Raw genomic sequence first — 27,744 nt, 5'->3', positions numbered from 1 at the left:
AATATCTAACTGGAACCATAAGTGAATATTTAATGCTGGAATCATTTTAAATGTTTTACTTTGAAAATCATTTGTTTTGTGATATTTATGTGCTTTAGATTTTTATGTCTAAAAACAACGAATACACTAAGAATTCAAGCGAATGTAATAAAGTTTAATTAAGGTTAAAACCAGGTTGCTTGAATTAAGAGTTTGGGGAAATTCAACAGGAATAACTTCTCAAATTCTTTAATTTAAATACATAAATAAATGTGCAGTTCTATTTCAGTTTCATCTAAAGTTCAGTCGTGGTTCAAAGTCACAGCTACGCTTATACAAATGTATATTATTACAGCTTTTCTTTGCTTCCACAAGTCTCCAAAACCTTTAATACTTTACCAACTGATTTCAGAACGTGTTGAAATGTAATTTACTTTTGATTTCGGTGGCGTTTTGTTTTTACCTTAAGATCTCATTTACTTAAAATAAGTGAGAGACGAGAAACAAACGAAAAGTCCTCAGAATCTGATCGCGTAACAGAAATGAAGCTCCAGATGATTGTTTCTGCATTTCTTTTTAGAGCCCGATAAAAGACTTCGTGAGTGTTTTTGAAAGTGTTGAAATGGTTGTGCACATGAACTACTACGACTGCTGGAGCTACGCCGGACTGATCGAGAGCTGGAGCGATTATCAAGCACAAACATTCAACATGTAATCGTCAGAGCTTCTCCGACGTCAGCGTTTGCTGCTTTTCTGTGTTTCTCACTGAAAACTCTTTGGATTTTGGGTGTTTTCACATCTTTTTGACGGTTTCTCTTAAGATCCAGCACGTAATTGCTAAGTGGAAGAGTAGTTAGTAGATTTATAGATAAAGGAAACATTCATTAGCTGCAGCTCGACAGTGAACGGTTGCTTTTTAGGTCTTTTTCCAGTGATTTTGCTAAATTTCTACTTTTTCACAACCTTCTCTTTTACTTTAAGCTGCACGTACGCAAACTGTCGTCTGTTATGTTGCAAAGAGAAAAAGAGAACTGCAAATCCTACTCAGTCATTACCCAGAAATCATCGGGACTACGGTTTAAATGTTTAGCAAGAAACTAACTTTCCCCTCAGGATCCTTCCCAGAGTTCAGCAGCAGCTGTTCTACTCACTATGACCTCTACGAGACGCTCGTCTGCCTGCGTGTTCGGCAGCGTTGGGAAACGTTTGGCAGCGTCTCTCGTTGATCCTGGTGACGAGTCAGAAAGACAGACCGTAGCACTATCCCAAGTCCAATCTCCAATACGTCTCTAAGCTTAGTTTCCTGTATCCCCCCGGGCGCGTGGACGACCCCCGGTGACTCGGGAATGCGGTCAGGAGGAAAAAATGCCAATCCTGTTCTTTTCAGGTTAAACCACTTATCACGGCGCCGAGTCAGGAGGGAAACAGCTCGGATGTATGGATGCATTGTACGAAGCTGGCAAAAGCCAAAACAATCCGACTTCCAGCGATGATGCTACGCGTCTTTGTGTCGGGAGCAACAAAAGGCCTCGCGTCGGACAGGAATGCATTCTGTGCGTCCCGAGCTGCTGAGCCCAGTGAGCGCTGAGCCCAGTGAGCGCTGGTCCAGTGAGCGCTGGTCCAGTGAGCGCTGGTCCAGTGAGCGCTGAGCCCAGTGAGCGCTGGTCCAGTGAGCACTGGTCCAGTGAGCGCTGGTCCAGTGAGCGCTGGTCCAGTGAGCGCTGGTCCAGTTGGTTCTTTTCAAGTGTTTAACCTTAAAAAATGACCAACAAGAAGAAAAGAAGAAGGACACTAAACATCGTCTTCAGAGCACCATGCCATCGGTTTACACTTCTTCACACTTCAGTGCGTCACATTTCCAGAGGGTTCTTTTTTTGTTTTTGTTTTTGTTTTTGTTCTTGTTCCTGTGAGAGCGCTGATTATACAGGAAACAAAAATCACTTGTATGACGGTGAAGAAATAAAAAACACAAATGAAGAAGAAGCACACAGACGTGGGGGGGGGGGGGGGGGGGGAGAGCAGAGGAGCTGAGGTATCTGGTCAGGTGACTCTTTTTCCTACAGGGGGACCAACAGTCTGTCTGAGGGACGTCCGGTGTGTTTGCACGTGTGCTGTACATGTGAGGACCGCGGTGACAGAAGGCACATATTGCCGAGGTGACGGTGGAGGGGTGGGGGGGGGGGGGCAGGTTGGGGTTTTTGAGCGATGAACTCTCCTACATCCAAAGTGGGGAAGCGAAGCCTTTTGTCCGCCGGCTGATGGATCACAAAGAAAACACCCGACTGCTTTCAACATTTTCACCGACCACGCAGATTTCTCATGTGAAAGGGGCTCCAGGGTGGGAGGAGCCAAACAATAGTCCAACTTCTCATTGGACCACAGATCTGGATGTTCTGAGTGATCAGGACTCCCAGGTGAAGGTGTTTGACCCACAGTTGGTGCAGACGAGTTTCACGGGCCAATGATGAACGCAGGACCTCCACGTGATGATCAGCTGACTGGATTTCAGAATAAAAGATGTCAGCGGGTGAGACCTGCTTGATCGCCCCCTTCCCGCCCCTCCCCCTCAGACTCGAACTGAAACGTGTTCCAGAGAACGGGCCGGTGCGGGGGCGGGCGGCGCTGCAGGTGGTGGCGCAGACGCAGGGGGAGGAGTTACTGCTTTAAGCTCGTTCCCGGGGCAACTCTGGGTGCTGACGCCTCGGTTGAGGGGGCCGGCGCGCGGCGGCGCGTTAGCAGGCAGAACGTTGGGGTCGGTTCGGGGGATGTTGACAGGGCAGGAGCGGGTGCGGGCGTGGCCCTTGTGGCCGCCCGGGTGGCAGACGAGGCTGCCGACGGTGTCGACGGGCGACAGGTGGCGCTTGAGCCAGCGCTCCACCCGCTCCTCCTTGTACTTGATGGAGTACCAGGTGAGGAAGATGAAGAAGAAGCCGAAGAACTTGAGGCTGGCGGCGAGGCCGAAGTAGACGAAGCGCAGGGAGGTGATGTCGTACTCCGAGCAGGAGCCGTGGACGCCGCAGTCCTGCTGCCACAACATGCAGGTGGTGTCGATGACGGCGCCAAAGTAAATGGGTGTCGGGATGTAGGCTGAGGGGAGAAGAGGAAGAGAGGAGTGAGGGAGAGAAAGACAGACGGGTGGGGGGAAGGTGGAGGTGAAGAAAGAAAAGTTCACTGGTCCCAAAGCAAACGTGAGACACCCGACGTCTTCACTTATGTGAAACACAAACATACAGGAACAACAACGTCCCTGCACAGAAGAGCAGGTCATCATCGAATATAAAACTAAACTAACCCCCGTCTGTAGAAAGCACGGCAGGATATTCTTCTATCTTAGCTTCTTCTACTCTCTTTGATCTTTAATTATATTTCAGTCTTTCTATAATGTGTTTCTTTAGCACTACGTCTTAATGTCTTCAAAGAAAATGCTCTAGAAACACTAGAGCCTACAATTCCCATAATGCAAAGCATGCTTTACTTGTTAATGCACATGTCTTTCAAACTCCACATCCCCAGTTTCTTTTCCTGACTGATTCATAGTGACAGCAGTTTACTCAACGTTTCAAATCCAATTCACCTCCTGCGTCCTGATTCAGGAGAACAGTGATGCTGTTGCATTAAATAGACGTCTGACGTCCTGACGCTTAATCATCTCGCCGGTCAGCAGTTACAGAATGTGCAGTGCGGTTACAATCGATGCATTTAGCCGACGCTCTTCTCCTCCTCTGCACAGCCGGACTTATTAAAAGACGTCACGATAAAAAGATAACAAGGAAGTCGTGTTTCTACTCACCGAGAGTCCTGAGGAGAACAAACTGCATTCCCAGAGCGAACGGCCGCTCCTGCTCCGCTACAGACCTGCAACACACACAACCACACGCGGTCAAAGCTGATGACCGTGATGCATTTCATCATTCCTAAAAATTAATTGTAGAGGGTCATACCTGAGGGTGACGATGATGGCGGAGGGCTGTGCGCAGGCCGTGATGAGCGTGACGATGAAGAGGAAGATGAGGAAGGGGATGAGGGTGCTGCAGGTGCGGTCGCACTTCCCCGACACGGCGTAGCCGTTCTCGTTCAGGTAGGTCTTGACGATGACGAGCTGCAGCTGTGAGTTGCTGCCCTGACCGCTGGACGACGGCGTGATGACCTGCCGGCTCTGGACGCAGGCGCAGTCCGAGTAGTTACGGATCTGGAGGGTAGTTCAGGGAACGTAGGAGTTTTAGGCACTTTGAGAATCATCGAGAAGACTGCAGGCCTCGCATGGAAGACTACAGGCCTCACATGGAAGACTGCAGGCCTCACATGAAGACTACAGGCCTCACATGAAGACTACAGGCCTCACATGGAAGACTGCAGGCCTCACATGGAAGACTGCAGGCCTCACACGAAGACTACAGGCCTCATATGAAGACTACAGGCCTCACATGAAGACTACAGGCCTCATATGAAGACTACAGGCCTCACACGAAGACTACAGGCCTCACACGAAGACTACAGGCCTCACATGGAAGACTACAGGCCTCACACGAAGACTACAGGCCTCACATGGAAGACTGCAGGCCTCACATGGAAGACTACAGGCCTCACATGAAGACTACAGGCCTCACATGGAAGACTACAGGCCTCACATGGAAGACTACAGGCCTCACATGGAAGACTGCAGGCCTCACACGAAGACCGCAGGCCTCACATGGAAGACTGCAGGCCTCACACGAAGACCGCAGGCCTCACACGAAGACCACAGGCCTCACACGAAGACCACAGGCCTCACACGAAGACTACAGGCCTCACAAGAAGACTACAGGCCTCACACGAAGACTACAGGCCTCACACGAAGACTACAGGCCTCACACGAAGACTACAGGCCTCAAACGAATACAGGCCTCATATGAAGACTACAGGCCTCACATGAAGACTACAGGCCTCATATGAAGACTACAGGCCTCACACGAAGACTACAGGCCTCATATGAAGACTACAGGCCTTATATGAAGACTACAGGCCTCATATGAAGACTACAGGCCTTATATGAAGACTACAGGCCTCATACGAAGACTACAGGCCTCACACGAAGACTACAGGCCTCACACGAAGACTACAGGCCTCACACGAAGACTACAGGCCTCACACGAAGACTACAGGCCTCATATGAAGACTACAGGCCTCACACGAAGACTACAGGCCTCACACGAAGACTACAGGCCTCATATGAAGACTACAGGCCTCACATGGAAGACTACAGGCCTCACATGAAGACTACAGGCCTCACATGGAAGACTACAGGCCTCACATGAAGACTACAGGCCTCACATGAAGACTGCAGGCCTCACATGAAGACTGCAGGCCTCACATGAAGACTGCAGGCCTCACATGAAGACTGCAGGGACTACAGGCCTCACATGAAGACTGCAGGCCTCACATGAAGACTGCAGGCCTCACATGAAGACTGCAGGCCTCACATGAAGACTACAGGCCTCACATGAAGACTACAGGCCTCACATGGAAGACTGCAGGCCTCACATGGAAGACTGCAGGCCTCACATGAAGACTACAGGCCTCACATGAAGACTACAGGCCTCACATGAAGACTGCAGGCCTCACATGGAAGACTGCAGGCCTCACATGAAGACTACAGGCCTCACATGAAGACTGCAGGCCTCACATGAAGACTACAGGCCTCACATGAAGACTGCAGGCCTCACATGAAGACTGCAGGCCTCACATGAAGACTACAGGCCTCACATGAAGACTACAGGCCTCACATGAAGACTGCAGGCCTCACATGAAGACTACAGGCCTCACATGAAGACTACAGGCCTCACATGAAGACTGCAGGCCTCACATGAAGACTGCAGGCCTCACATGAAGACTACAGGCCTCACATGAAGACTGCAGGCCTCACATGAAGACTACAGGCCTCACATGAAGACTACAGGCCTCACATGAAGACTGCAGGCCTCACATGGAAGACTACAGGCCTTATATGAAGACTACAGGCCTCACATGAAGACTACAGGCCTCACATGAAGACTGCAGGCCTCACATGGAAGACTGCAGGCCTCACATGGAATCACAACTTCTTCAAATCTTAAAGAATATCAAAGGTATTTTCTCAGCTTCAGATGTTTCGAGTCTTGACACTGAACTCGTACGTGTACGACTGCTTCAGTTTGTGCAGGTTAACCATCTCGGCCTCTTACCCCGGTGCTGTCGTTGGCCACGCTGCTGCAGCCGGCCAGGCAGGGGTTAAAGTACGTGATGCCATCAGAGCCGCAGACGGGAGCGTACTCGTGGATTTTACAGCCGCAGTTCACATTACAACCTCCGGTCAGGTTCCTCTGGGTCATCGTGAGAGTCGGTCTGGAGAGAGAAGACACACAGCAGCTCTTTAGCTTTTGCATTTTTAAACTGCTTTTTGTTATATAAGCTTTGTTGCTGCGACTGGATTTGAAGATTGACAATAACAAAGAGTTCAGAGTTATTTGGGGTCGTTTCCTGCATCTCCAAGGTTAAGCAACTGTATCTGGTTCTTTGAAGCCTGCAGACAAAATAAAAAACTACAACTCCCAAGATGCATTTAAAAACCAACAACAAATGTCCAATCAGAGCTAAAACTCATCTCCTCCAGCTGTGAGCTCAAGCTAAAGATTACACTTTGTAGAAACCTGATGTTTATACTGATTCAGTTTATATAAATCAGTTCACTAGTTTTGGATGGAGCTTCTCCATACGCAGCTGAAGCTCATGGGTAATCGCTATGAGAAACGGAAACAAAGTTAAAATAGTGAAAACTCAAAATGCACTTTAACACAAGTTAAATGATCTGTGGTAGATGAATGTAAAGATATTATGTAAAAACATTACATTTTACTTAAATTGTTGCATTTAGTGATGTTTAGTAAAGTCTTGCACTCACTGATGATGTCATATCCAACACGAAGAAGAAGTTTAAGTGATTCATCAAGTAAAAGTGAAAACTGTAGCACAATAATGGGCGAGGAAATAGTAAGGGGGGAGGAAAATGATAGATGGACAATAAAAAAGAGAAGATAAAGAAGAATAAAGAAGTGATGGATGGAGACAGAAACAACAGGGTGATGAGGAGAGAGAGATACGAGAGATTAGAGGGGAAGAAGAAGGAGGGAAAGCTGACGGAGAAGAAGTAGAAAGAACGATGGAGGAGGAATGAGATGAGAGGAAAAAGAACAAAAGATTATGAGACAAAAGGAAATGAAAAAAGAGCATTAAAAACAGAAGTAAAGACGGAGGGGAGCAGGGCAACAAGGAGCGACAGACCGACGGAAAGGGGGAAATAAAAACGACCAGAGGGAGAAACACGAGAGAGAAAAGACGGCTGCCAGCCAAACATCATCTCTTCCAAGCTGTCCTTGGACATTTTCCATCGTTGCCGTGTAATCGCTCTCAGAGATGCTGCGTCCAAGAGAGAGCGCCTCCATTAACTGGCTCGCTGTCTGTCTCACAGAACTCAACACTCGCTTCCTCCTCGACTTTGGCCACAGATGGGTGAAAAGAACTACCAGTGACTCGTGTCACAAGAAATGATTTAGTATGAAAGAGGTCAAACTGCAGTCAACAAACGTCTGAGGATTCATTTAGACTTAAATCTGCGTCATCAAAACGACTAAAATAACTAATTTTCCTCGCAAAAAATTCAAAAAATAGTGAAACATGGCAATAAAACTCGCCCACAGTTCAAGGTGACCTCCTCAAAATACTTTGAATTATACAGTTTACAGTCACATATGGAAAAGAAAAGCAGCACATCGTCACATTAGAGGAGCTATAAAAATGATTTATGGATTTACATGAGACATTCGTCTTCGTGTTTGATGCACACAATAAAAAGAGCTTCAGATCATTGTTCCACCTCGAATCCCATTTTAACTAATAATGTAAAAGGGGAATGAAAGAAAAATCCAAAAAAAAGAGTTTTAATAAATATTACATAAAAATATTTTGTCATTTATGAGTAAAAATGATAATGCTGGTTTTATTATTAATAAAATGTATTTTCTGGCTCCAGATGTGAAGATTTCTTTCTGTTCTTTGCTGATTATTATTATAAACTGAAGATGTTTCTATGTTGGTTCTTCTGGAGTTTCTGACAATTCGTAGACGAAACAATGAAATGAAAAAACAAAGTTATTATGAAAATAATTGTTGAAGTCCAAAAATATTTATCACACTTAGTTCTTGAATAACTAAAAAAGAAAGAATGTAAAAACTGTATCGCCGGTTGGTTGATAGATGAAGTAAACGTCCCTAATTTGTAATAAAAGCTGGATTTGAGATGAGGATAGAAAAAGGTCAAGGATCGTATTCCAGCCCGTTCTGCAGAAGGAAATCGTTGTGCAGCAGCAGTTCGGTGATAGGTCACCAATAACCTTCTGCTCCTGATGCTGGGGATCAAACCAGCAACTGTTAGCGTAAAGTCTCTTCTCTAAAGTCTTACTTATCAGACCCAAAACACCAGAGCTTTGGTATCAACGTCAAACATCACTTTGCCAAAATGAAATAGGGTCTGAATTAGGAAAACGTTTCTAATGCCTGATGTAAGACGACGTAAACAAGACGACGAAGGTGCATCAGAACCCAGAAACGCAGCCTGACTCACAACCTTTATTTAGGGATGATCGTTGTTTTCAATGCTGCAGTGAAGAGGTTCTAGCTCGTCAGCATTGACGCGTGACAACCCACCACTTCCCCATCATGCCCCCCCCCCTCTCCTCACCCGGTGGTGTAGGGTATGTTGATTCCTCCCAGGTTGATGCTGTCGCAGCCCACGATGAACAGCGTGGAGAAGCAGAGCAGGGAGACTCCGCTGCAGATCATAGCCAGCTTTGCTGACTCGCGAGCGCCCAGCTTCAGCTTCTTAATGATGTAACCGCCCAGGAAGATGCCCACGCCGGCGCTGGGCACAATAATCAAACCTGGAGGGGGGAAGAGAAAGGGGGGGCATATTAGAAATACATTCATATCCGGCGCATCGAGAAATATACAACCGGTGTAGAAGCAGAGACAGAGACAGAGAGATGTGGTGCAGGGAGAATGTACTTTGTGCAACTTAAAGTTACTACAAGGAGCTTTTAACTTGTTCTGTCCCAATGTAATACTGACCCGTCTATAAGACCGTCATAAGTTAACGAGACCATCACCGAGAAGATTGGCTGTTTCTATAAAGTTATTCTTAATGTTCTCATCCGATCAAAGGAGATTAAAAATTACGCAGGTTCACCAGAAACTCCTTCAGCTCTGCCTCCGACCTGCAGCCCCGGACCTGCAGCCCGGACCTGCAACCCCGGACATGCAGCCCGGACATGCAGCCCGGACATGCAGCCCGGACATGCAGCCCCGGACATGCAGCCCGGACCTGCAGCCCCGGACATGCAGCCCGGACATGGAGCCCGGACATGCAGCCCGGACATGGAGCCCGGACCTGCAGCCCGGACATGGAGCCCGGACCTGCAGCCCGGACATGGAGCCCGGACATGGAGCCCGGACATGCAGCCCGGACATGGAGCCCCGGACATGGAGCCCCGGACATGCAGCCCGGACATGGAGCCCCGGACCTGCAGCCCGGACATGGAGCCCCGGACCTGCAGCCCGGACATGGAGCCCCGGACCTGCAGCCCGGACATGGAGCCCCGGACCTGCAGCCCGGACATGCAGCCCGGACATGCAGCCCCGGACCTGCAGCCCCGGACCTGCAGCCCCGGACCTGCAGCCCCGACATGCAGCCCCGGACATGCAGCCCCGGACCTGCAGCCCCGGACCTGCAGCCCCGGACCTGCAGCCCGGACCTGCAGCCGGACCTGCAGCCCCGGACCTGCAGCCCCGGACCTGCAGCCGGACCTGCAGCCGGACCTGCAGCCAGACCTGCAGCCGGAGGTGGAGAGGTTTTCTAAATTGACTCTGTGCTCGATAGGATTAAATCAGCATTGTGTGAAGTCGTTTGGCAAGTGCTTGACTGTAACTCTGTTGCATGTATCTGTCGCGGTTTGTTAACAAGTGAAACCAGATAAAAACAAACTGTAAGCTTTACTTGTAATATTGGATTTTAAGTAGATGCAACTGCCAGCGACGGAGGATTTCAGCCGAGTTGCCTTCAGTTTGTTGAAACTAAACTTCTTATAACCGAGTGTTAAGCTAGAAAACAGCTCGACCTTGATTTGCGCATGTCGTCTACTCTATAGTAATAGTTTTACTTTGAGGCTCAACAGGTTGAATCAGCTGTACGTTGTGTAACTGCGCAGCCTTCACTATCTATTCAATGACTTGCATTACCATGACAGCACAGTGTGTGTGGGTGGCCCCCGAAGGGAGAAGTGGCGCCTCTAACCCGGGCCGTTAGATAACCGTGCGTCCTGTCGTGTGCAGCTTTCTGTCCGCTGCACACTGACATCATCAATCCAGTGAAAAAGAAATGTTCAACCGTTTGTAAATAGAGATAAAAAGGTTGGTGCAATGCTTTGTTTCTAAACCAATTCAAACTCGCTTGTGCTCGTGTCTGCTGGGATGTTTTGTAAAAGCATAATTTAGACGCTTTAGACTAGACGCTGGCATAATGTGAAAACATGTCTACGTGTTAATCACAGGCTTCACATCCCACCTGCAGCAGAGTTACGCAACTTACAACATTTCGGATAAAGATGGAATTTCTTTGGACAAAATGATTTTGGTTTGTTCAGCTTCCTGTGTGGAAGGTTCAGATGACTCACTGCAAGTGTGACTAACAATGTGCTGCTATCCAAAACTGTTTGTTCTCAATGTGAGCGTCTTATTCTTGCAGTCCAGACTTCCACTGAGGTGAAACTAAGCATCTCTTCAGACTTTCTCAAATGGACGAAAACTTAATTCTGGTACAAATGATTCAAAGTGCTGAAAAGGAAGTTTTCCATCCGATGATGTTGCAATAACACAGCTCGTTGTTTTAGCTTCTGTGTATCTGCAAACATGTCCATCACACTTAGAGAGAAATGCTTCCGCCATCAACAGCTTCCAAAATAGCCGTAATCACTAAAACATGAGGTGTGAGCAGAAGGTGCCTCTCAGCTTGTTGACTCATCAGTGTCTCGATCTTTAAGATACAGTCCTGACACGACGCTCCTCTCACTTCTATAGCACGGAGCTGAGCGGGTCGAGAGAAGGATCACTGCATCTTAACTTGCGTACTGCGTTAAACACTGGGAACCTCTGTATGGTGGCCTTTTTAGGACATTTCAGCTCATCAGGCTTAAGCTGCCACTATACTTGTGTACTCCCAACACCTCTCCACAGTCGGATTAGGCCCGGGGGGCTGTGACAGACAATTTCTGTAACTTTCTGAAAACCAAATCAATCTCAAACTCTCTCTCTGCTTCCTTTACACTATTTGTGGCACATTTTGCATTTACAACCGAGAGCTACACTCTGAAAGTCTTGCGGGGGAAACTGAAAGATGTCAGTACATTTAAACGATGTTGTGTCTCCATGACTCGTGCTGCAGTTGGGAACAAACTTGATTTGCAATAAGAAAATAAAAATCAAAAAATGTACACAAACTTTTAATATGTACAATATTTGTGTTTTTACAAGAATGTGCAAAAATATCAACTATTGGATGTAACTTGTAGCATTTTAGAATATTAGCATGCTAACATTAGCATGCTAATATTCTAAAATGTGTGCATTTAACTTGCTAGCTTGTTAAAATGCAGTGTGAGCATGTAATATATTAGCCTATACGCCTGTTTAAGCATGCACAAATGGGTTTGTGCTCGTATCTGTGTGTGTGTGTGTGTGTGTGTGTGTGTGTGTGTGTGTGTGTGTGTGTGTGTGTGTGTGTGTGTGCGTGTGTGTGTCCCAGGTGCCCTCTTCATTTGAAGAGCAGCAGTTTCTTTATTATTAATGTGTGTTGGCTTGCAGCTCTGGGCCCACAGCCTCTCCTGCAGCGCTGAACAGGCAGACATTAAAGTCCTGAGTGTGTTATGAATATTCTGGTCTGTCTGCATCCTGTCTGTGCTGGGGAGTTCATAAAGAATGCAGAGAACAGGTTCGTCTTTAAAGTGCTCAAATTTCAGTTTTATGAGAAATAAATCCTCTTTTTGAGACTTCAGATTTAAGTGTGTGATTGTTGAAGACAACCAGACGTCAGTTTTTCAGACAAAGATTTCGGGTGACGGTAACACCGGGTGTGGAAGCCAGCTCACCCGTGTAGATGCTGGCGCTGGATGCCGGGATGCTAAACTGAGACTCGATGAACTTGGGGATGAAGGTGATGAAAGCGGTGACGATGGCGCTTTCTGCCGTGTAGGAGAGGCTGACGAACAAGAAGGTCACGTTGCTGAGGATCCTCACTGCTGCTTTAGGCAGATCTGCAGGAGGAAGAAAGAAGAGAAGAAGAAAGAGGAGAAGAAGGAGAAGAAGAAGAAGAAGAAGAAGAAGAAGACGGAGGATGAGATAAAGGAGAAGAAGAAAGAGGAGAAGGAGAAGAAGAAGGAGAAGAAGAAGAAAAAGAGAAGAAGAAGGAGAAGAAGAAGAAAGAGGAGAAGAAGAAAAAAAAAGAGGAGAAGAAGGAGAAGAAGAAGAAGAGAGGAGAAGAAGGAGAAGAAGAAGGAGAAGAAGAGGAGAAGAAGAAGAAAGAGGAGGAGGAGAAGAAGAAGAAGAAGAGGAGGAGGAGGAGAAGAAGGAGAAGAAGAAAGAGGAGAAGAAGAGAAGAAGAAAGAGGAGAGAGGAGGAAGAGGAGGAGGAGGAGAAGAAGAAGAAGAAAAGTTTGGTTTATTATAAATAAGTAATTTGCCCATGAAGTGATGAAATGATTACAAATATAATAATTGATGTTAACCTTCAGACACCACGTTCTGAGACTAAAACTACATTTATGTAAAACACTGGAGCCGTTTCACTGGGTGCTTTGAGGTTCCCACTAACACCAGACTGTGAACATGTTTCTACTTCTCAAATATAAATCCAGCCCTTATGAAGAATGTGTGAACGCTCAGAGCTCACCGTCATTATTAGAAAAGCGTACCAGTTGACACTAAAGCGAAGGAACAGGATCTACTTTGTGTTAAATCTGCTTCAAATCTTAAAGGTGATTCAGGAGAAAATGAATATTGTGTTCACTTGTAAGTGCAGGATGAATTCTGAAAACTGTCTTTAAATTAATCGTCTAAAACTTTAGTGCAGACAAAAGGAAACATTTATAATCCTATTGAAGAAGTTAGCTGAGAATTAATAAATCGTTGCAGTTCCACTCTTAACAGGTTATAGGGAATGTATGTATCAAAAGATAATGTGACTCTACTTTTACTAAATGAAATGCATTTTAAAGACGGATGTTGTCCCGCTGGACTTATATTTTAGACTCCTTTAACGTGCGCATCATCAGGACCATCGGCAGCACTTCCTGGTACCTTTGATGTCCCTCCCGAAGCCCATGGACGAGGTGACCGCCTGGTTCTTGTTGTTGTTGCTCTTCTCCTTGAGGACGTCGTCGTCGCTGGACAGGTTGTCCATGCTCACCTTTTTCCTCCTCTTCTTCTTCTTGTGTCGGGGTGGCAGCTTCTTGGGGAAGGTGAACATGGGGAAGATGACCAGCAGCATGGCCACCGCGCACAGCAGGAACCCGCTCCACCTGGACACACGAGGGAGGGGAACAAACAGCGTGAGATCAGGCGACGGGGACGCTTTGCTCTTCTCTCAGTCTGGACCATCATCTCCGAGCCTCGTTAATATGCACATAAATAAATCCTCGTCCTGCAATCATCACCTATAATTCATGTGAGAAGCCTGTGGCTGTTAGTGAGTCACTGGTGATGTTAGAGAACAGCATCACTGAGCTGTACATGACTCACATACACAGTGATAGATTTACAGAAGAAGATAAGTCTGAACAAACATCACAAAGAGCAAAGATGCATCTTACGGATTTAAAGTGATGCTGCATTTTGGTAGATTCTTGTTTTGTAAAGCTTCCTGCACACAGTCTAATTTAAACGTGTGGTTTAGTGTCTGTATTGGTTGCATTGTTCTCCTCTTCAGCTTCAATAATCAGACTTTTAGCTCAGAAATGAGCAGAAACAAAAGCAGATTCTCCGCACAGAGTCCCATTACTCACGTCTGCTCGCGTGAGAGCACTTTGATTTAACAGGTCGAGTACACAGTGAGCAGGAGAGACAATTAACACAGTACAAATACAAAATACAATCCAAAGTAAGCTTCAATTAGAGGCTCACTACTCAACAAATCAAGGAGCATCACATGTCTCGTCAGATTAGGAGGCGTGTTTACTTAAGATATGATCTGATAATTACTTTAAAACTCTTCCAACTTAAGACCGTTTTATTTAGGCAGCTTTCATCACTTACCACTAATGCTTTGATCAAGTTGGAATCATTTGTTGAAGCACAAAGCTTTTGTTTTCATCAACAAAACCCCTAAAAAAGACCAAAAGCAACAATGTGTTCGTGCATCTCTCAATACTTTCTGACTTCCTGTCTGTGGCTCTCAGCTCCAATCCCATTGGTTCTTGCTAAAGAAGTTAATCTTTATTAAACACCTTGCAAATATATAGTGTATAAGAGTTAATAACAAAACACTGTGTGTGTTCATGGTAATGAAGGAACAGTTTGGATCATTGATGTGTTCGGAGCCCGTTTTGGTCTTTTCATGGGATTTGTTGACAAATATTAATAAATAATTATTAAAGCGTACAATTTATAATCTCCAAACACACACGCTAGATTGTACTCACCAGTTGCCGATGAAGCGTGGATCGCTCTGATCGATGGTGACGGCGGTCTTGGGGTCCACGTAAAAGCCGATGAGGACGCCTCCCAGAAGGTAACCAGCTGCTGGTCCCAGTGCTCCCATCACATACATGATGGCTGAGAGAGGACATGAGAACAAGAGATGAGAATACTGCTCAAACTTTAAAGCTGCAAAGTTACATTAAAGTAAAACAATTGCTTTCTTCCACATCCAGCAGACACAGAGCGACATTATCATCGAAAAAAGGGCTAAAAGGGGGTTAAAAAGGGCTAAAAGGGGGCTAAAAGGGGGCAAAAAGGGGCTAAAGGGGGCTAAAAGGGGGCTAAAAGGGGCTAAAAAGGGGCTAAAAAGGGGCTAAAAATCTCCATAGAGCTGCATACTGAAGGACGCTTTCACATTACATTCCGTTTTAATGAAGCGTGTCTCCTACATTTCCATACAGAACACAGGAAGAGATATTTTATTTTATTTTAGTTATTAAGCTGCTTTCTCGGTTTAAAAAGTCACCTGATTACTTGGGATCAAAATAACTTCTGGCTGCCATAATACCTGCCACCCCCAGAACAGACTTTGTTTTAGTTTTCTTTGTACTTTTTGCATCCACAGACTCAAAACAAATCTGTGTCAATTACCCAAAATCAAAGCGTAACATTAACCCTTATGCAACGCTTCAACTCAAAGTAATCTAGCTTTAAGAGCAGGGGTACAAAAGGCCATGTGTGTGGGTCATATGACCGTGTAACAAGGGGCCTGCTTGAGGCTGAGAATAAGATTTCCCCAATTAGAGGGAATTAACATCTTAAAAGTCTTTGGCTCGAGTTAAAAGCAAAAAAAACAAAAATCCGGTGGCGTGACTTAGAAAGTGAAAGCTGCACGTTATCTAACGGTCAGATTCCTGAGAACTCACTGGGAGCTCCGGGTTCATGTCGGTAGAACCTCAAGTAGGATTTATAGTCACTAATGTCGTGCTTTTCAAAATAAAATGACAACTTGCAAGTGATGCGTCAACAGCTCTCGTGGCCGACAGAGGACTAAAACAAAATGTAATATAAATGTATAAAAACAGTAACAACATAATGAGCATTGTTGTCTCCTGTTACAAAGACTAATTACTTACTTTACTTATTGTTTGCAATTTATTTTTAAAGCTTTAATTTAATTTGTGGGTTTCGACAGTTGTTTCTTTGTAATTTGAGTGAACTGACACTTTAATAAGAAACATTTCCTATTGATACAAATAAAACAAATTTATGCAAAACAACAAATAAAAGTTCAATGTAATTTATGATACAAATGATACATTTATTTATTTATTTCAGAGCGTCTTCACAGAGGGGGGAGTTCTGAGCCTCCACTCTCCCCGTTAGACCATTACATCATCGGACTGGGAACAGCCAGAGCCCGGGATGATGAAGCCTCGGGATGGGATTGAGAGCTCGGGCTTTCCAAGGGGACCCAGCAGCATCGTGGATAATCCCTCATCCAGCAGGAGAAGAGGGAAAACCCTCGGCTGGCTCACCGCTGAGTTATGAAACGTGATGCAAACCATCAGCAGAAAGATAAAAGACGAGCTGCTGGAGGGGATGGCACATTCGTTTGTACTAAAATAGTCGTGTGATAAAGAACTTTGCAGAGAGTACTGTGTAGTTCTGCACAAACACAGTAAACTTCTACACTTCCCAACATCCCAACAACACACTTGATCCAACCAGCAGGAAGGAAAGGACAACAACCACCAACTAAAAGTGAACCACATGTTCCTGGAACATCTGCAGTACTGGAAACAAGCAGGTACGGAAAATGTTTTCACACATACGTGCAAAGACCGAAGAGAAAGATGAGACAAAAGAAAGAGAAAGGAATATGGATCTGGGACAGAAAGATGGAGGACGTGGACCCGAGCTCGTGTTGAGGCCGCAGCGTTTGTGCCGACGGAGCGAAACAACGATTTCAACCTCATCGTTCCCGTCCATCGCCGCTCTGCGCTTCTACATCCTCACCCAGGAAACTTGCATGTGATCCAGAAATGCAAACTACTGTAACAGAATCAACTTTATCGTCTTCATTACGACAGAGTGGTCGTGAGGAGCAGAGATGAACTGATCCTATAAGATGTTTAACTGAAAGTCACACATGTGAATATGAAGCAACATTAACCAGTTTACCTCTCCAGCTCTACGCAACTAACTTAAAGTAATATATCAATTAAAACTACTGACGGCAAGAGTTCTCAACCAAAACAAATATTTGAATAAAAATACAAAATCACTTTTGTCCTAATCGTGTGTTTAAGACACGTTCTGAACCGGCTCCAGTGGTGAGCAGGGAGCCAATCAGAACGCTTTCATTTTATACTGTCCTCGTCCTTTCTGTGTGTGTGTGTGTGTGTGTGTGTGTGTGTCTACCTTTTTATTTAGCTGCTGAATACACTGTAAAGAATATGTAATAATATCCTCAGCAGGGTTCACACACATAACTAGAACCAGATTCCAAACGCCCATCCTGCAACGTTTACGAACATAAACAATGATTCAAACTGTAAATTAGTTTTTATGAGAAATCAGAGCAGAAGTTTGTCCAGAACACTGAAAGTTATGAGTGTTACTGCATCTATAGTCATCTCTACCCCCCCATCACACGAGTCTGAGACCTGCGGGGCAGCGACACACACACACACACACAGACACACACAGACACACAGACACACACACACACACACAGACACACAGACACACACACACACACACACACACACACACACAGAGACACACACACACACACACACACACACAGACACACACAGACACAGACACACACACACACACACACACACACACAGAGACACACACACACACAGAGACACACACACACACGGCTGTAAAAACAGATTGATGGCAGCTGTAAATCAAAGTAATAAAATGAATGAATGTAAAATGTAAATTTGAAGCGCCGGCTGCAGACGCATCGACTCAAGAAGCAGAACTCTCGTTCGATCAGGTTTTATTTCAGGTTTTATTTCAGGTTTCCTTCGATTGATGGAGTTTTGTTAATTAAAAAGTCATCCCCTCGACAGAAGGCGTTAAAGCTGAGCGGCAGACGAGCCATGTGACGTAGCGTCCGGAGAGAGACAGCGGAGGCGAGATGGACGAGGAGCACAATGACATGTTATGGGATGGCGGAGGGCGTTGCCAGGGCAACCTGCTGACACAGCACTGTCTCTCGCACATCAAACTCTCGGCCTCCAGGACGTCTGGGAACAGCAACTGCACTTTCCTTCATTCCCCAAAGACTTAGCAGCTTCATAAAGAAAGGGACTGAAGCTGATCCATACAAACACTGGATCTCCACTTCCCATAATGCAACTGGATAGCTTCTGCTTATTAGACACCACATTAAAACAAAGTAACGGGATATTTTCTCAAACTAAATCTGCATTTGCTCATTCGTCTTTGCATTTCCAATAACGAAAAAGCGACAGCCGTGTTTGAGAAGATGTTCCTGCTGTTCCGTCGTCACTGTGGTGCGATAATAAACACAATGAAGCCGTGTAAGTGTTCCTGTCTCCATTGTTGTTTCCACTTTATCTTGCTCTCGCTCTTCAGACCAAGTAGAAAACCAAGAACATAACTTAAAACATAGATAAACATGTCAACAAGCGAACGCCCCTCCGGCCCTACAGTTACATCTCAACGATCTTTAGATATAATGGTCTTGTTCCTTCCTGCACTATATATACAGTATATCTCAAAAGTGAGTACACCCTTTAGATTTTTGCAAATATTCTGTTATATCCTTTCAGGGGATAACATTATCCTACTGAAACTTTGATATAACTTAAAGTAGTCAGTGTGCTGCTTGAATAACAGTATAGATTTATTGTCCTTTGAAAATTACTCAGTACACAGCTGTTAATGTCTAAACAGCTGGCAACAAAAGTGAGTACACCCCATAGTGAACATGTCCTAATTGTGCCCAAAGTGTCAATATTTTGTGTGACCACCATTGTTATCTAGCACTGCTTTAACCCTCCTGGGCATGGAATTCACCAGAGCTGCACAGGTTGCTTCTGGAATCTTCTTCCACTCCTCCACGACGACATCACGGAGCGCACGGATGTTGGACACCTTGCACTCCTCCACCTTCCTCTTGGGTTTAGGTCTGGAGACATACTTGGCCAGTCCATCACCTTAACCTTCAGCTTCTTCAGCAAGGCCGTTGTCATCTTGGAGGTGTGTTTAGGGTCATTATCATGTTGGAAAACTGCCCTACGGCCCAGTTTCCGAAGAGAGGGGATCATGCTCTGCTGCAGGATGTCACAGTATATATTGGAATTCATGTGTCCCTCAATGAAATGCAGCTCCCCAGTGCTGGCAGCACTCATGCAGCCCCAGACCATGATGCTGCCACCACCATGCTTGACTGTAGGCAAAACACATTTGTCTTGGTACTCCTCACCAGGGTGCCGCCACACACGCCGGACACCATCTGACCCAAACAGGTTTATTTTGGTCTCATCAGACCACAGGACATGGTTCCAGTAACTCATGTTCTTGGATTCATTGTCTTCAGCAAACTGTTTGCGGGCTTTCTTATGCATCGGTTTCAGAAGGGGCTTCTGTCTGGGGCGACCGCCATACAAACCGATTTGATGCAGTGTGCGGCGTATGGTCTGGGCACTGACAGGCTGACATCCCACTTCTGCAACCTCTGCAGCAATGCTGGAAGCACTCGCACGTCTATTTTTGGAAACCAACCTCTGGATATGACGCTGAGCACGTGGACTCAACTTCTTTGGTCGACCCTGGCGAGGCCTGTTCCGAGTGGAACCTGTCCTGGAAAACCGCTGTATGATCTTAGCCACTGTGCTGCAACTCATTTTCATGGTGTTGGCAATCTTCTTATAGCCAAGGCCATCTTTGTGAAGCGCAATAATCCTTTTTTTCAGCCGCTCAGAGAGTTCCTTGCCATGAGGTGCCATGTTGTCCAGCATTCAGAGAGAATTGTGCCCAAAACACCAAATTTAACAGCCCTGCTTATCATTTACACCTGAATCCTTGTAACACTAACGAGTCACATGACACCAGGGCGGGAAAACAACATCATTGGGCACAATTAGGACATGTTCACTATGGGGTGTACTCACTTTTGTTGCCAGCTGTTTAGACATTAACAGCTGTGTACTGAGTAATTTTCAAAGGACAATAAATCTATACTGTTATTCAAGCAGCACACTGACTACTTTAAGTTATATCAAAGTTTCAGTAGGATAATGTTATCCCCTGAAAGGATATAACAGAATATTTGGCAAAAATCTAAAGGGTGTACTCACTTACACATTTCACTCACAGCCACAGACCGCTGTCGGTTTTAACCGACTGGTTTCGGCACATTTCAAACTGAGTGTTGTGGACTTTGTCCCGCAGAGACGGTGAAAGAAGCAGCAGCCTCGTGTGAACACAAACTCCCGGTGGTATTGTATTTCCTCTGGAAACAACAGGAAATCAAACCTGACCTGAATTGTCTCCACCAACAAACAAATCAGGCCGAGTGGTAACTGGAAGTCCAGTCGAGCGCTTTGCTCAAGCGACCCAATTTTCTATTTTTGAGTAAACCACGTGACATATATTATGATTATTTCATATTCTATTCAATGCATAACAATAACCGTGCAGAACAACTGAAACTGTACGACGAACCCAAAGAGTGAAGCAATAACTGAAGCACTTTAAGAATCATAGATCAGCGGTTTGTTTCAGGAACCTTTAATAACATTCTGTTTGTATCAAAAGCTTTTTTTATTCTTCCTTTTTTAACAATCGTACAAACGTAATGACAAATTAAGTGGTTTTTTTCTCGGTAACATTTCAGCGTCACAGTCGACCAAAGTTATGACTTCTAGGTTTGGGAAATGCTTTTATCCAAAGTACCTGGCAACACCACGAGCACATACGTTACGCCATCAGTGACCCCAGCAGGCGTCTGAACCACGTGCTCTGCCGCTGTAAGTGGCGAGTCACGCGTCACGCTCCCCACATCGCTGACCAGGACTCGATGGGTATTTGTGAACACAAACTGCTCTCTGAATAACCGGGAAGATGTTTGTTACACTGGAAACCTCAGTGTCACGTTTTATAGTTTACAGGTTGTGCGTTACGATTTTTAAATATATGGATGCACTCCTGCGGGGTTGGTTCTAATTAACACTTCTAATATTTAATTCATTATAAAGTCATTAACTGTTTAAGTTACAGACTGAGAAAAAACATTCTACAATTCCATCCATCCATCCATCCATCGTCTATCGCTTATCTGGGGTCGGGTCGCGGGGGCAGCAGCTCCAGTAGTGAACCTCAAACTTCCCTTCTCCGGGCCACATCCTCCAGCTCCGACTGGGGGATCCCGAGGCGTTCCCAGTGAGGAGATATAATCTCTCCACCGAGTCCTGGGTCTTCCCCGGGGTCTCCTCCCAGCTGTACCTGGAACACCTCCCTAGGGAGGCGCCCAGGTGGCTCCTTACTAGATGAACCACCTCAACTGGCTCCTTTCAACACAAAGCAGCAGCAGCTCTACCCCGAGTCTCTCCTGATGGCTGAGCTTCTCACCCGATCTCTAAGGGAGACGCCACCCGTCTGAGAAAACACATTTCGGCTGCTTGTACCCGTGATCTCGTTCTTTCTACAATTTTTCTACAATTCCTATTAATTAAAATAAAAACAATGTTTGTTCAACTGAAGTATGTTTTTAAACATTATATATATTCAAAGTTAGTTAATGCTTTCGAAAACACACACACACACACACACAAACAGACACAGACACACACACACACACACACAACAGACACACACACACACAGACTGCTCAGTTTATCCTGTTGGAGAAACAACCAATCAGAGCTGTGTACGAAGGATTAAGCTAGAAAAACAGATAAATCCTTGAAATGTAGGGACAGAAAATGGCAGCATGGATGAGCGTGACAGTTACACATGTTGTTGTGAATTGACTTAGAGAAGTATCAATATGCAAACATTGACAACACAATCAGCTATATTATATCGGCTATCATCGGATAGAAAACAAAATAGCTCCTGCACCCAAACCGCTGATATGAACTCTTCTGATGAGGCGTCTGACGGGACTTAAACACAGTTCAAGGTTTTCAAACACCAAGATTAATCTCTGGGAAAACAGGAAATCATAGCCAGAAAAAAGGTCTGCAAACCATGTGTGGTGCCGGTGTTTATATCTGTATATGTGCACGTACAAGAAAGATTTAATTGACTCTATAATCTGACTAAAACCACAGGTCTGAGGTTGCATACGCAGCAACACGACACAACATGCCAAACACAAACTGGCGCTGTGGAGAACCATATTGCGTCTCGGAGCTGGCACATTAAATTTTCAAGTGGCTGCAGCGTGGCATGCTGCCTCGCATGGGAGCCAAACAGAGCGTCTCTTATTGGGGTTACAAAGCAATATTGTGCTGAATTATTCTAATGGATGTCTGTTACGCCTTTGGGCATGATCTCATATGTAGGCTAACGCGAAGCAGGGCCAAAATGAACCAGAAGGTTTTGTTCTAGAGCAGACGGTAAGAGTGCTGCACCCATACTGGCACAAAGCGCTGTGGTCGTGACGTAACCTGGTCCAGCATGGGGTCCCGTCTTCACCTCTTCTCAGTTTGCTTTCCGCAAAACTCCGAGCCACAACATCAGAGTTGGACCGAACCAATAATATATAGTATTAATAATAATATCGTGTCTGAATGGGAGCAAATCTCTGCAGGTTCAAGAATGTGGTGGACAGCAGAAGAGCGGATCACTGCCCATGTGTTCCATCAGTAGTTCAAATAGTTACCACCGTTACAAACAGTGTGTGAAACATTAAGTCGCTTTAAAAGCTCACGTGTGCGTAGGGGCTGGTCTTCAGTTGGATTCTCCTTTTAATAATAAATCACCAGGAATAAACTCCGTCTTTGTCCCCGAGTGACGTCGCTTGCTCTTATTATTCGAGGCGGGGCACGGCCCAAACGGAACATGATGCTTTGTGTTGCTGCTGTCTGGCTCTGTTCCCAGCGGGCACGGACAGCTCATTTAAGATTCACTACAATCTCACATTTAAATCTCCCTCCCAGTTGGCCTTTCCTCCCCATTAGCAGCCGAGATGAAGCAGGAGACGCCTTTCATCCGACGAGGGATTACGAGACAAATGGTACCGATTTGCATTTAGCGTATACCAGGAAATCATTCTGAGTGTGCAGAGATGAAGTGGTGCTGCTGAATCCACAGCACAGCCGCAGATGTATTCAAGACATCCGCCCATCTTATGTTCTGCCACTAATATAATAAAGTAGCACGAGAGGCTATCGCTGAGCAGTTTGTGCACACATCACGGTCAATACCAGACACAATGTAGATCTCCATCACAGTTATGAGAGGATTAGAGAAGAGTTTGAGACGATATTAAACCACTGCAGAAGAAGAGCATTACATTAAAGGAGGTTCCCACTTTATGTGCACAAGCGTCACGAGAGGACATCAAGGTTCTTTTGGTTTCCCAATAGTTTTGACATCTAAGATTTGAGTTGGTTGCTTAACAACGTGACAATCAAGAAGGAAAACAGACATAAAATGATTTTAAAAAGTCTGTTTGGTCTTAAGGTAAAGAAGTATGTTACAATACAGCAGCTGACTGAACGTAGAACATATCTTCTCTTACTTGGAAACATTATCTGCTGTGACGGTTACACAACATGAGCGAGGAGAAGCTGTCGGCTGCCATCAAACCGTCCGACCACAGCAGCGAGTGATCAGAAGTTTAAAAACAGAAGTTTACATTTGATGTATGATGACACTTCTGTCAGTTAGGATGAATTCACTGGTCGTATTTCCTGTTAGAAGTTTCATATCTGGACCAGATTTGGTCACAAAATACAGAATATATGCAAATATACAAGATACTGAAGTTCACGAGCGTGTTGTGACACAACCTGCACATTCAAGAACACATTGTTCTCATATCTAACCCTTTCCCCAAATGTTCATTAAAAGGATTTTTGTACATCTTGGTCATAATATTGTCGTACAGGGGGGCGAGGGGGGGCGAGAGGGGACATTGAAACGACACATTTTATTGTGACTTTTAGCTAAAAATGTTCATTTCTAAACTTTTTCCTTTTTTTAATGTCCAATCACACGCTGCAGCTGCAGCCGGCTGCTCATCAAAGCTGCTCTCTTTGCTGCTGGTTGTTTTAAAAATAAGAAAAAAGGGATTCTGACCGGAGTGCGGCGTGATTCCCCCCCCTCCACGAAAGGAATGCACATAAGACCTTCCCTTCCCCTCCTCCCTCCCTCCCTCCGCTCTGTTTCATAACCCAGCTCTCATTTGTTGGTTTAATTAGGCTTTGCCTTGTTTGAGTCCACTGGGGCGAGAACTTCTGGGGAAGAATGTGAAAGGGAAAGTGAAGGGGGGGGGGGGGGGCATCTATTTGGCAGCAGAACTATCTGAAGCAGGTGGCGCTGGTAAATACCGGGGCTACAGGAATTCTCTGCTGTTCTTTTGCACTTCCTGCTGATGTGCCTTTGAGCGTTGCGCCGACAGAAGAGTCAAGCTGCTAAAGTGCAAACTGCTGCCAAATAGTGGACGTACGTGCAGCCGTGCATTGTCTGCAGCTGCCGACAGTCTGACCGCCTGACCGCTGCATCTTTAGGCTGCATACGATGCTTCCAACTTTATGGCAACAGTTTGTGTTCGGCCCTTTCCTGTTGACGACACATGGTCCATGTAGGCCAAAGTAGAACTTGACTGGTCTGCACAGAGCTCTGACCTCAACCCCATCCAACAGCTTTGGGATGAACTGGAACACCGAACCACTTAAAGCTCATGTGGATGAATGGGGAACAACATCTGGTTGAAAGCCTTTTCCCTAAGACGGTTATAGCAGCAGATTAATGCGCGTGGTTTTAGAATGTCATGCTCATCACACACAGATGCAATGTTCAGGTGTCCACATACGTACGCCCAAGTCGCGAGTCAGTATCAGCATGACTGCAATCGTGCAGGTAAGAAGTTCCATCACAGAAATATCAAAAACTACAACTATTTTCATCCATTTCAGACATTCCTCGAGTAAAATCAATCAAAGACTTTCTGGTTTCGGCTTCTCAATGTGAGGATTCGCTGCTTTTTCATTTGGCTCATCAGAAAATAAAAGTCTTTGGACTGGCTCAATGTCTCAATGTGTCTCTTTGGGCTCTGAGAAATAATCTGTGTGTGAACAACACATCTGGTTTGTACCAAATACCAGCGAAACAGAGCATATTTTAAAGCTTTTATTTAGAATAAGATTGTATTTGTGTCGAAATGTCACCTGTGGATGTGCTAATGAATTGCACTTAAGGGACATCAGTGTGCGGACCTTTCTTCATTGGTCAGGAACCTTCAACGTTCTTTGGATGTGCGCGGCCAACATGTATTTGTTGTGTCCTCAGGGGCTGCATCATGCTGGATGTGAACGTCAGCTTATTGTAACATGAAGAAAACAAGTCACCCAAACCAATCGCTGCAGAACTGATGTCACTGATTGGCTGATGTTTAATCTAGATCGTTCTAATTTACGCAGTGACATCAGCAGCTGGAGGTCAGCAGGTTGGCGGCAGCTCGTGTTTGAACACTTCCTCACACAGACACACCTACAAACTCTTACCTAGATACAGCGAGGCGTTCTCCTTCTTGACGTTGTCGTCCAGGTAGGTGGGTCCCAGCGTGTAGATGGGCGTGGACCCCATGCCCACCAGGATCTGAGCGATAACGAACAGCGCCACGTACAGGTTGTGCTCGTTGCCCTCCTGGTCTCTGGGACAGGACGCGATGTCGACGCGGTCCCTGCCGCTGGCGTTGCTGTTGCTGCACAAGCCCTCGTTTCCGGCGGACGAGTTGACCTCCTGGATCTGGTAGGGCGGGGAGATGAAGTGAGGTAAGGAGAAGAGGGCGGCGCCCACAGCGATGAAAACTCCGCCCACCGCCAGCCAGCGAGGCCTCTGGCCCCGCCCACCAAAGTAGCTGATGAAGACGACCACTAGGAGGCTCCCGATGTCGAAACAGCTGACGAGGAGGCCAGACTCGGAGCTCCTCAGGCTGTACCGCTTCTCGATGGTGGTGATGACGCTGCTCAGGTAACCTGACACCATGAGCGACTGGATGAACGTCAGGTAGCACATGCAGAACAGGAAGCAGCGAGAGTCCTGTAAGATAACGTTCAGGTACTTCCTTCTGGGCAGACGAATGCGAGCCAGCCTTGAAGCGAAAAACCCCGGGGGCTTCCTTCTCGCCATGTTTTTACTCCTACGGATCTCCGTGTTCTCCATGTACGAGCTCGGCCTGTTCAGCGCCGACTTCCCCGCCTTGGGGAGGCAGTTTGTTCTCGTCGGGGGCTCTGGCTGAGAGGACTCACTCTTGGCCGGCAGCTGGATAAATTCTGCACTCTCTTCCGCCGTTATGGACACAGAACTAGCCAGTAAGGTTTCCTCTTGAGGCCCTTCTTCATTTAAAATAGGCAAACTTTTACATTGGAAGTCCGCACATGGTTCCTCCAGCTCGCTGGAAAACTCGTCCTCCTTCTGAAGGGACTCGGATAACTCCGCTTCTTCGTGGTCAGCCATTATTTCCAGTCAAACGTTTCTTTAGGGGTTAGAAGAATAAACTGCCCCAGTTCCAATCCTACAGTCACAGTTCAGGGGCTGCTGCCCATTACATGTATTATTAATAGGTACATCTACTCCCACACATATAGTCTGGCACAAAAGAGGCCCAAAAAAAGGGAAAGTGGACTCACAGCTTCTGCTTATCTGCAGCGCAGGCTGCACAGCCAATGTTTATCTCGTCATGCACACTTGCCTTCTGCCACCATCTAATCCGGAGGTGGAAAGCACTCAGGCCTCTTCAGCTCGACCAGCGGAGCTCCAGGGCCAGGGCTCCCTGCAGATGCACAACATTTCCACTCGATGGCTTCTCTGAGCAGGACGCTGCTGATGCTGCTCGGCGGCCGGCAGGGATGAGATGAACTTGCAGAGCATGCGCCGCATCCCTGACACCCCTGCCAATGAAGAGCACACAGTTATAATGTCACTTATTTCGGTACATTAGATTATGGTGCCTCCCCTTCTCCTCCTAACTCCTCCCCAAGTCAAGGGCATCACTTCCCCCCCTACCCGTCCCGATGTTATCACCGCACCAGCTGTCCTCCCAGCAGGCGAGCGACGCTGTCGTTTAGTGATTATATTTCTGTGTAAAATCCCTGGAGATGTGTGGGAAGAAATATCAATCTGCAAAGCGGACGAGTCGTCGAGGAAAACGAGCGTTAAGCGAGAGAAGTCCGAGGAGTGTGTTGACGGGCTGCCGGGTGCAGAAACACCGCAGTGCTCAGCTGCTCGCAGGCGCTGCTTTCAAAACAACTGCGTCCAGCCGCAGAGTTAAGTCACGGCAAACCGGAAAGGAACACTTCAAAATAAAGGCACTTTAGTAGCTAACGTTAGCTTGGTAGCTAGAGCAATTAAGAGAAAAGACTACAAATTATCAACGGTTGCTTATTATTAAAAAGCGAGTCATGTTCCATGATGTGTGAAGCGTTACAGTATGGCAAAATATAAGTTAAATTGCGTGTTTTTAAATGTAGTTTGGTGTTTAGTGCCATAACGGAACACTCATCGATGTAAGCTTTTACTTTGAACAGTAAAACCGGAAGTCCTTTACTATAACGGCTAACTTCCCAGCTAGCCGGACAGCTAGCAGCTAACCCGCAGGGGTAACGCTAACCGATGGATAAAACAACAACAATGTCTCTTCACTTACCTGACACTCTGCAGCGATGACACGGGCCTTTAAAGCTTCATCTTCGCGTTACACCACAAGCTTTGAGAGGACAGGCGGAGAAAACGCGACAAAAAAACACATTCATGTTAAAAAAAAAAGAACTCTCACCCACAAAACATC

At 46.0% G+C, this 27,744-nt stretch overlaps 1 protein-coding gene across 4 annotated transcripts; it reads right to left on the bottom strand.

Moving 5' to 3' along the window:
- Positions 1-608: 608 nt before the first annotated feature.
- On the bottom strand, positions 609-27,744 carry slco5a1a (solute carrier organic anion transporter family member 5A1a). Of its 4 annotated transcripts, none has more exons than XM_029454058.1 (10): positions 27,604-27,744; positions 25,460-26,848; positions 14,735-14,867; positions 13,395-13,615; positions 12,189-12,353; positions 8,732-8,930; positions 6,180-6,339; positions 3,921-4,168; positions 3,770-3,834; positions 609-3,066 (listed from the first exon to the last, which is right to left on the bottom strand). In XM_029454058.1, exons 2-10 carry the CDS (start codon positions 26,412-26,414, stop codon positions 2,546-2,548), a joined length of 2,667 nt encoding a protein of 888 aa, XP_029309918.1. In that variant the 5' UTR covers positions 26,415-26,848; positions 27,604-27,744; the 3' UTR covers positions 609-2,545. The 4 variants fall into 4 exon arrangements, with proteins under 4 accessions (XP_029309918.1, XP_029309920.1, XP_029309919.1 ...); XM_029454060.1 differs by lacking the exon at positions 27,604-27,744 and adding an exon at positions 26,964-27,220; XM_029454059.1 differs by lacking the exon at positions 27,604-27,744 and adding an exon at positions 26,987-27,220.

The sequence above is a fragment of the Cottoperca gobio genome, chromosome 17, assembly GCF_900634415.1.
Source record: "Cottoperca gobio chromosome 17, fCotGob3.1, whole genome shotgun sequence".
Lineage (NCBI taxonomy): Eukaryota > Metazoa > Chordata > Actinopteri > Perciformes > Bovichtidae > Cottoperca > Cottoperca gobio.
Note: the sequence above shows the minus strand (reverse complement) of the source record. Positions and strands in the feature narration are given on the sequence as shown.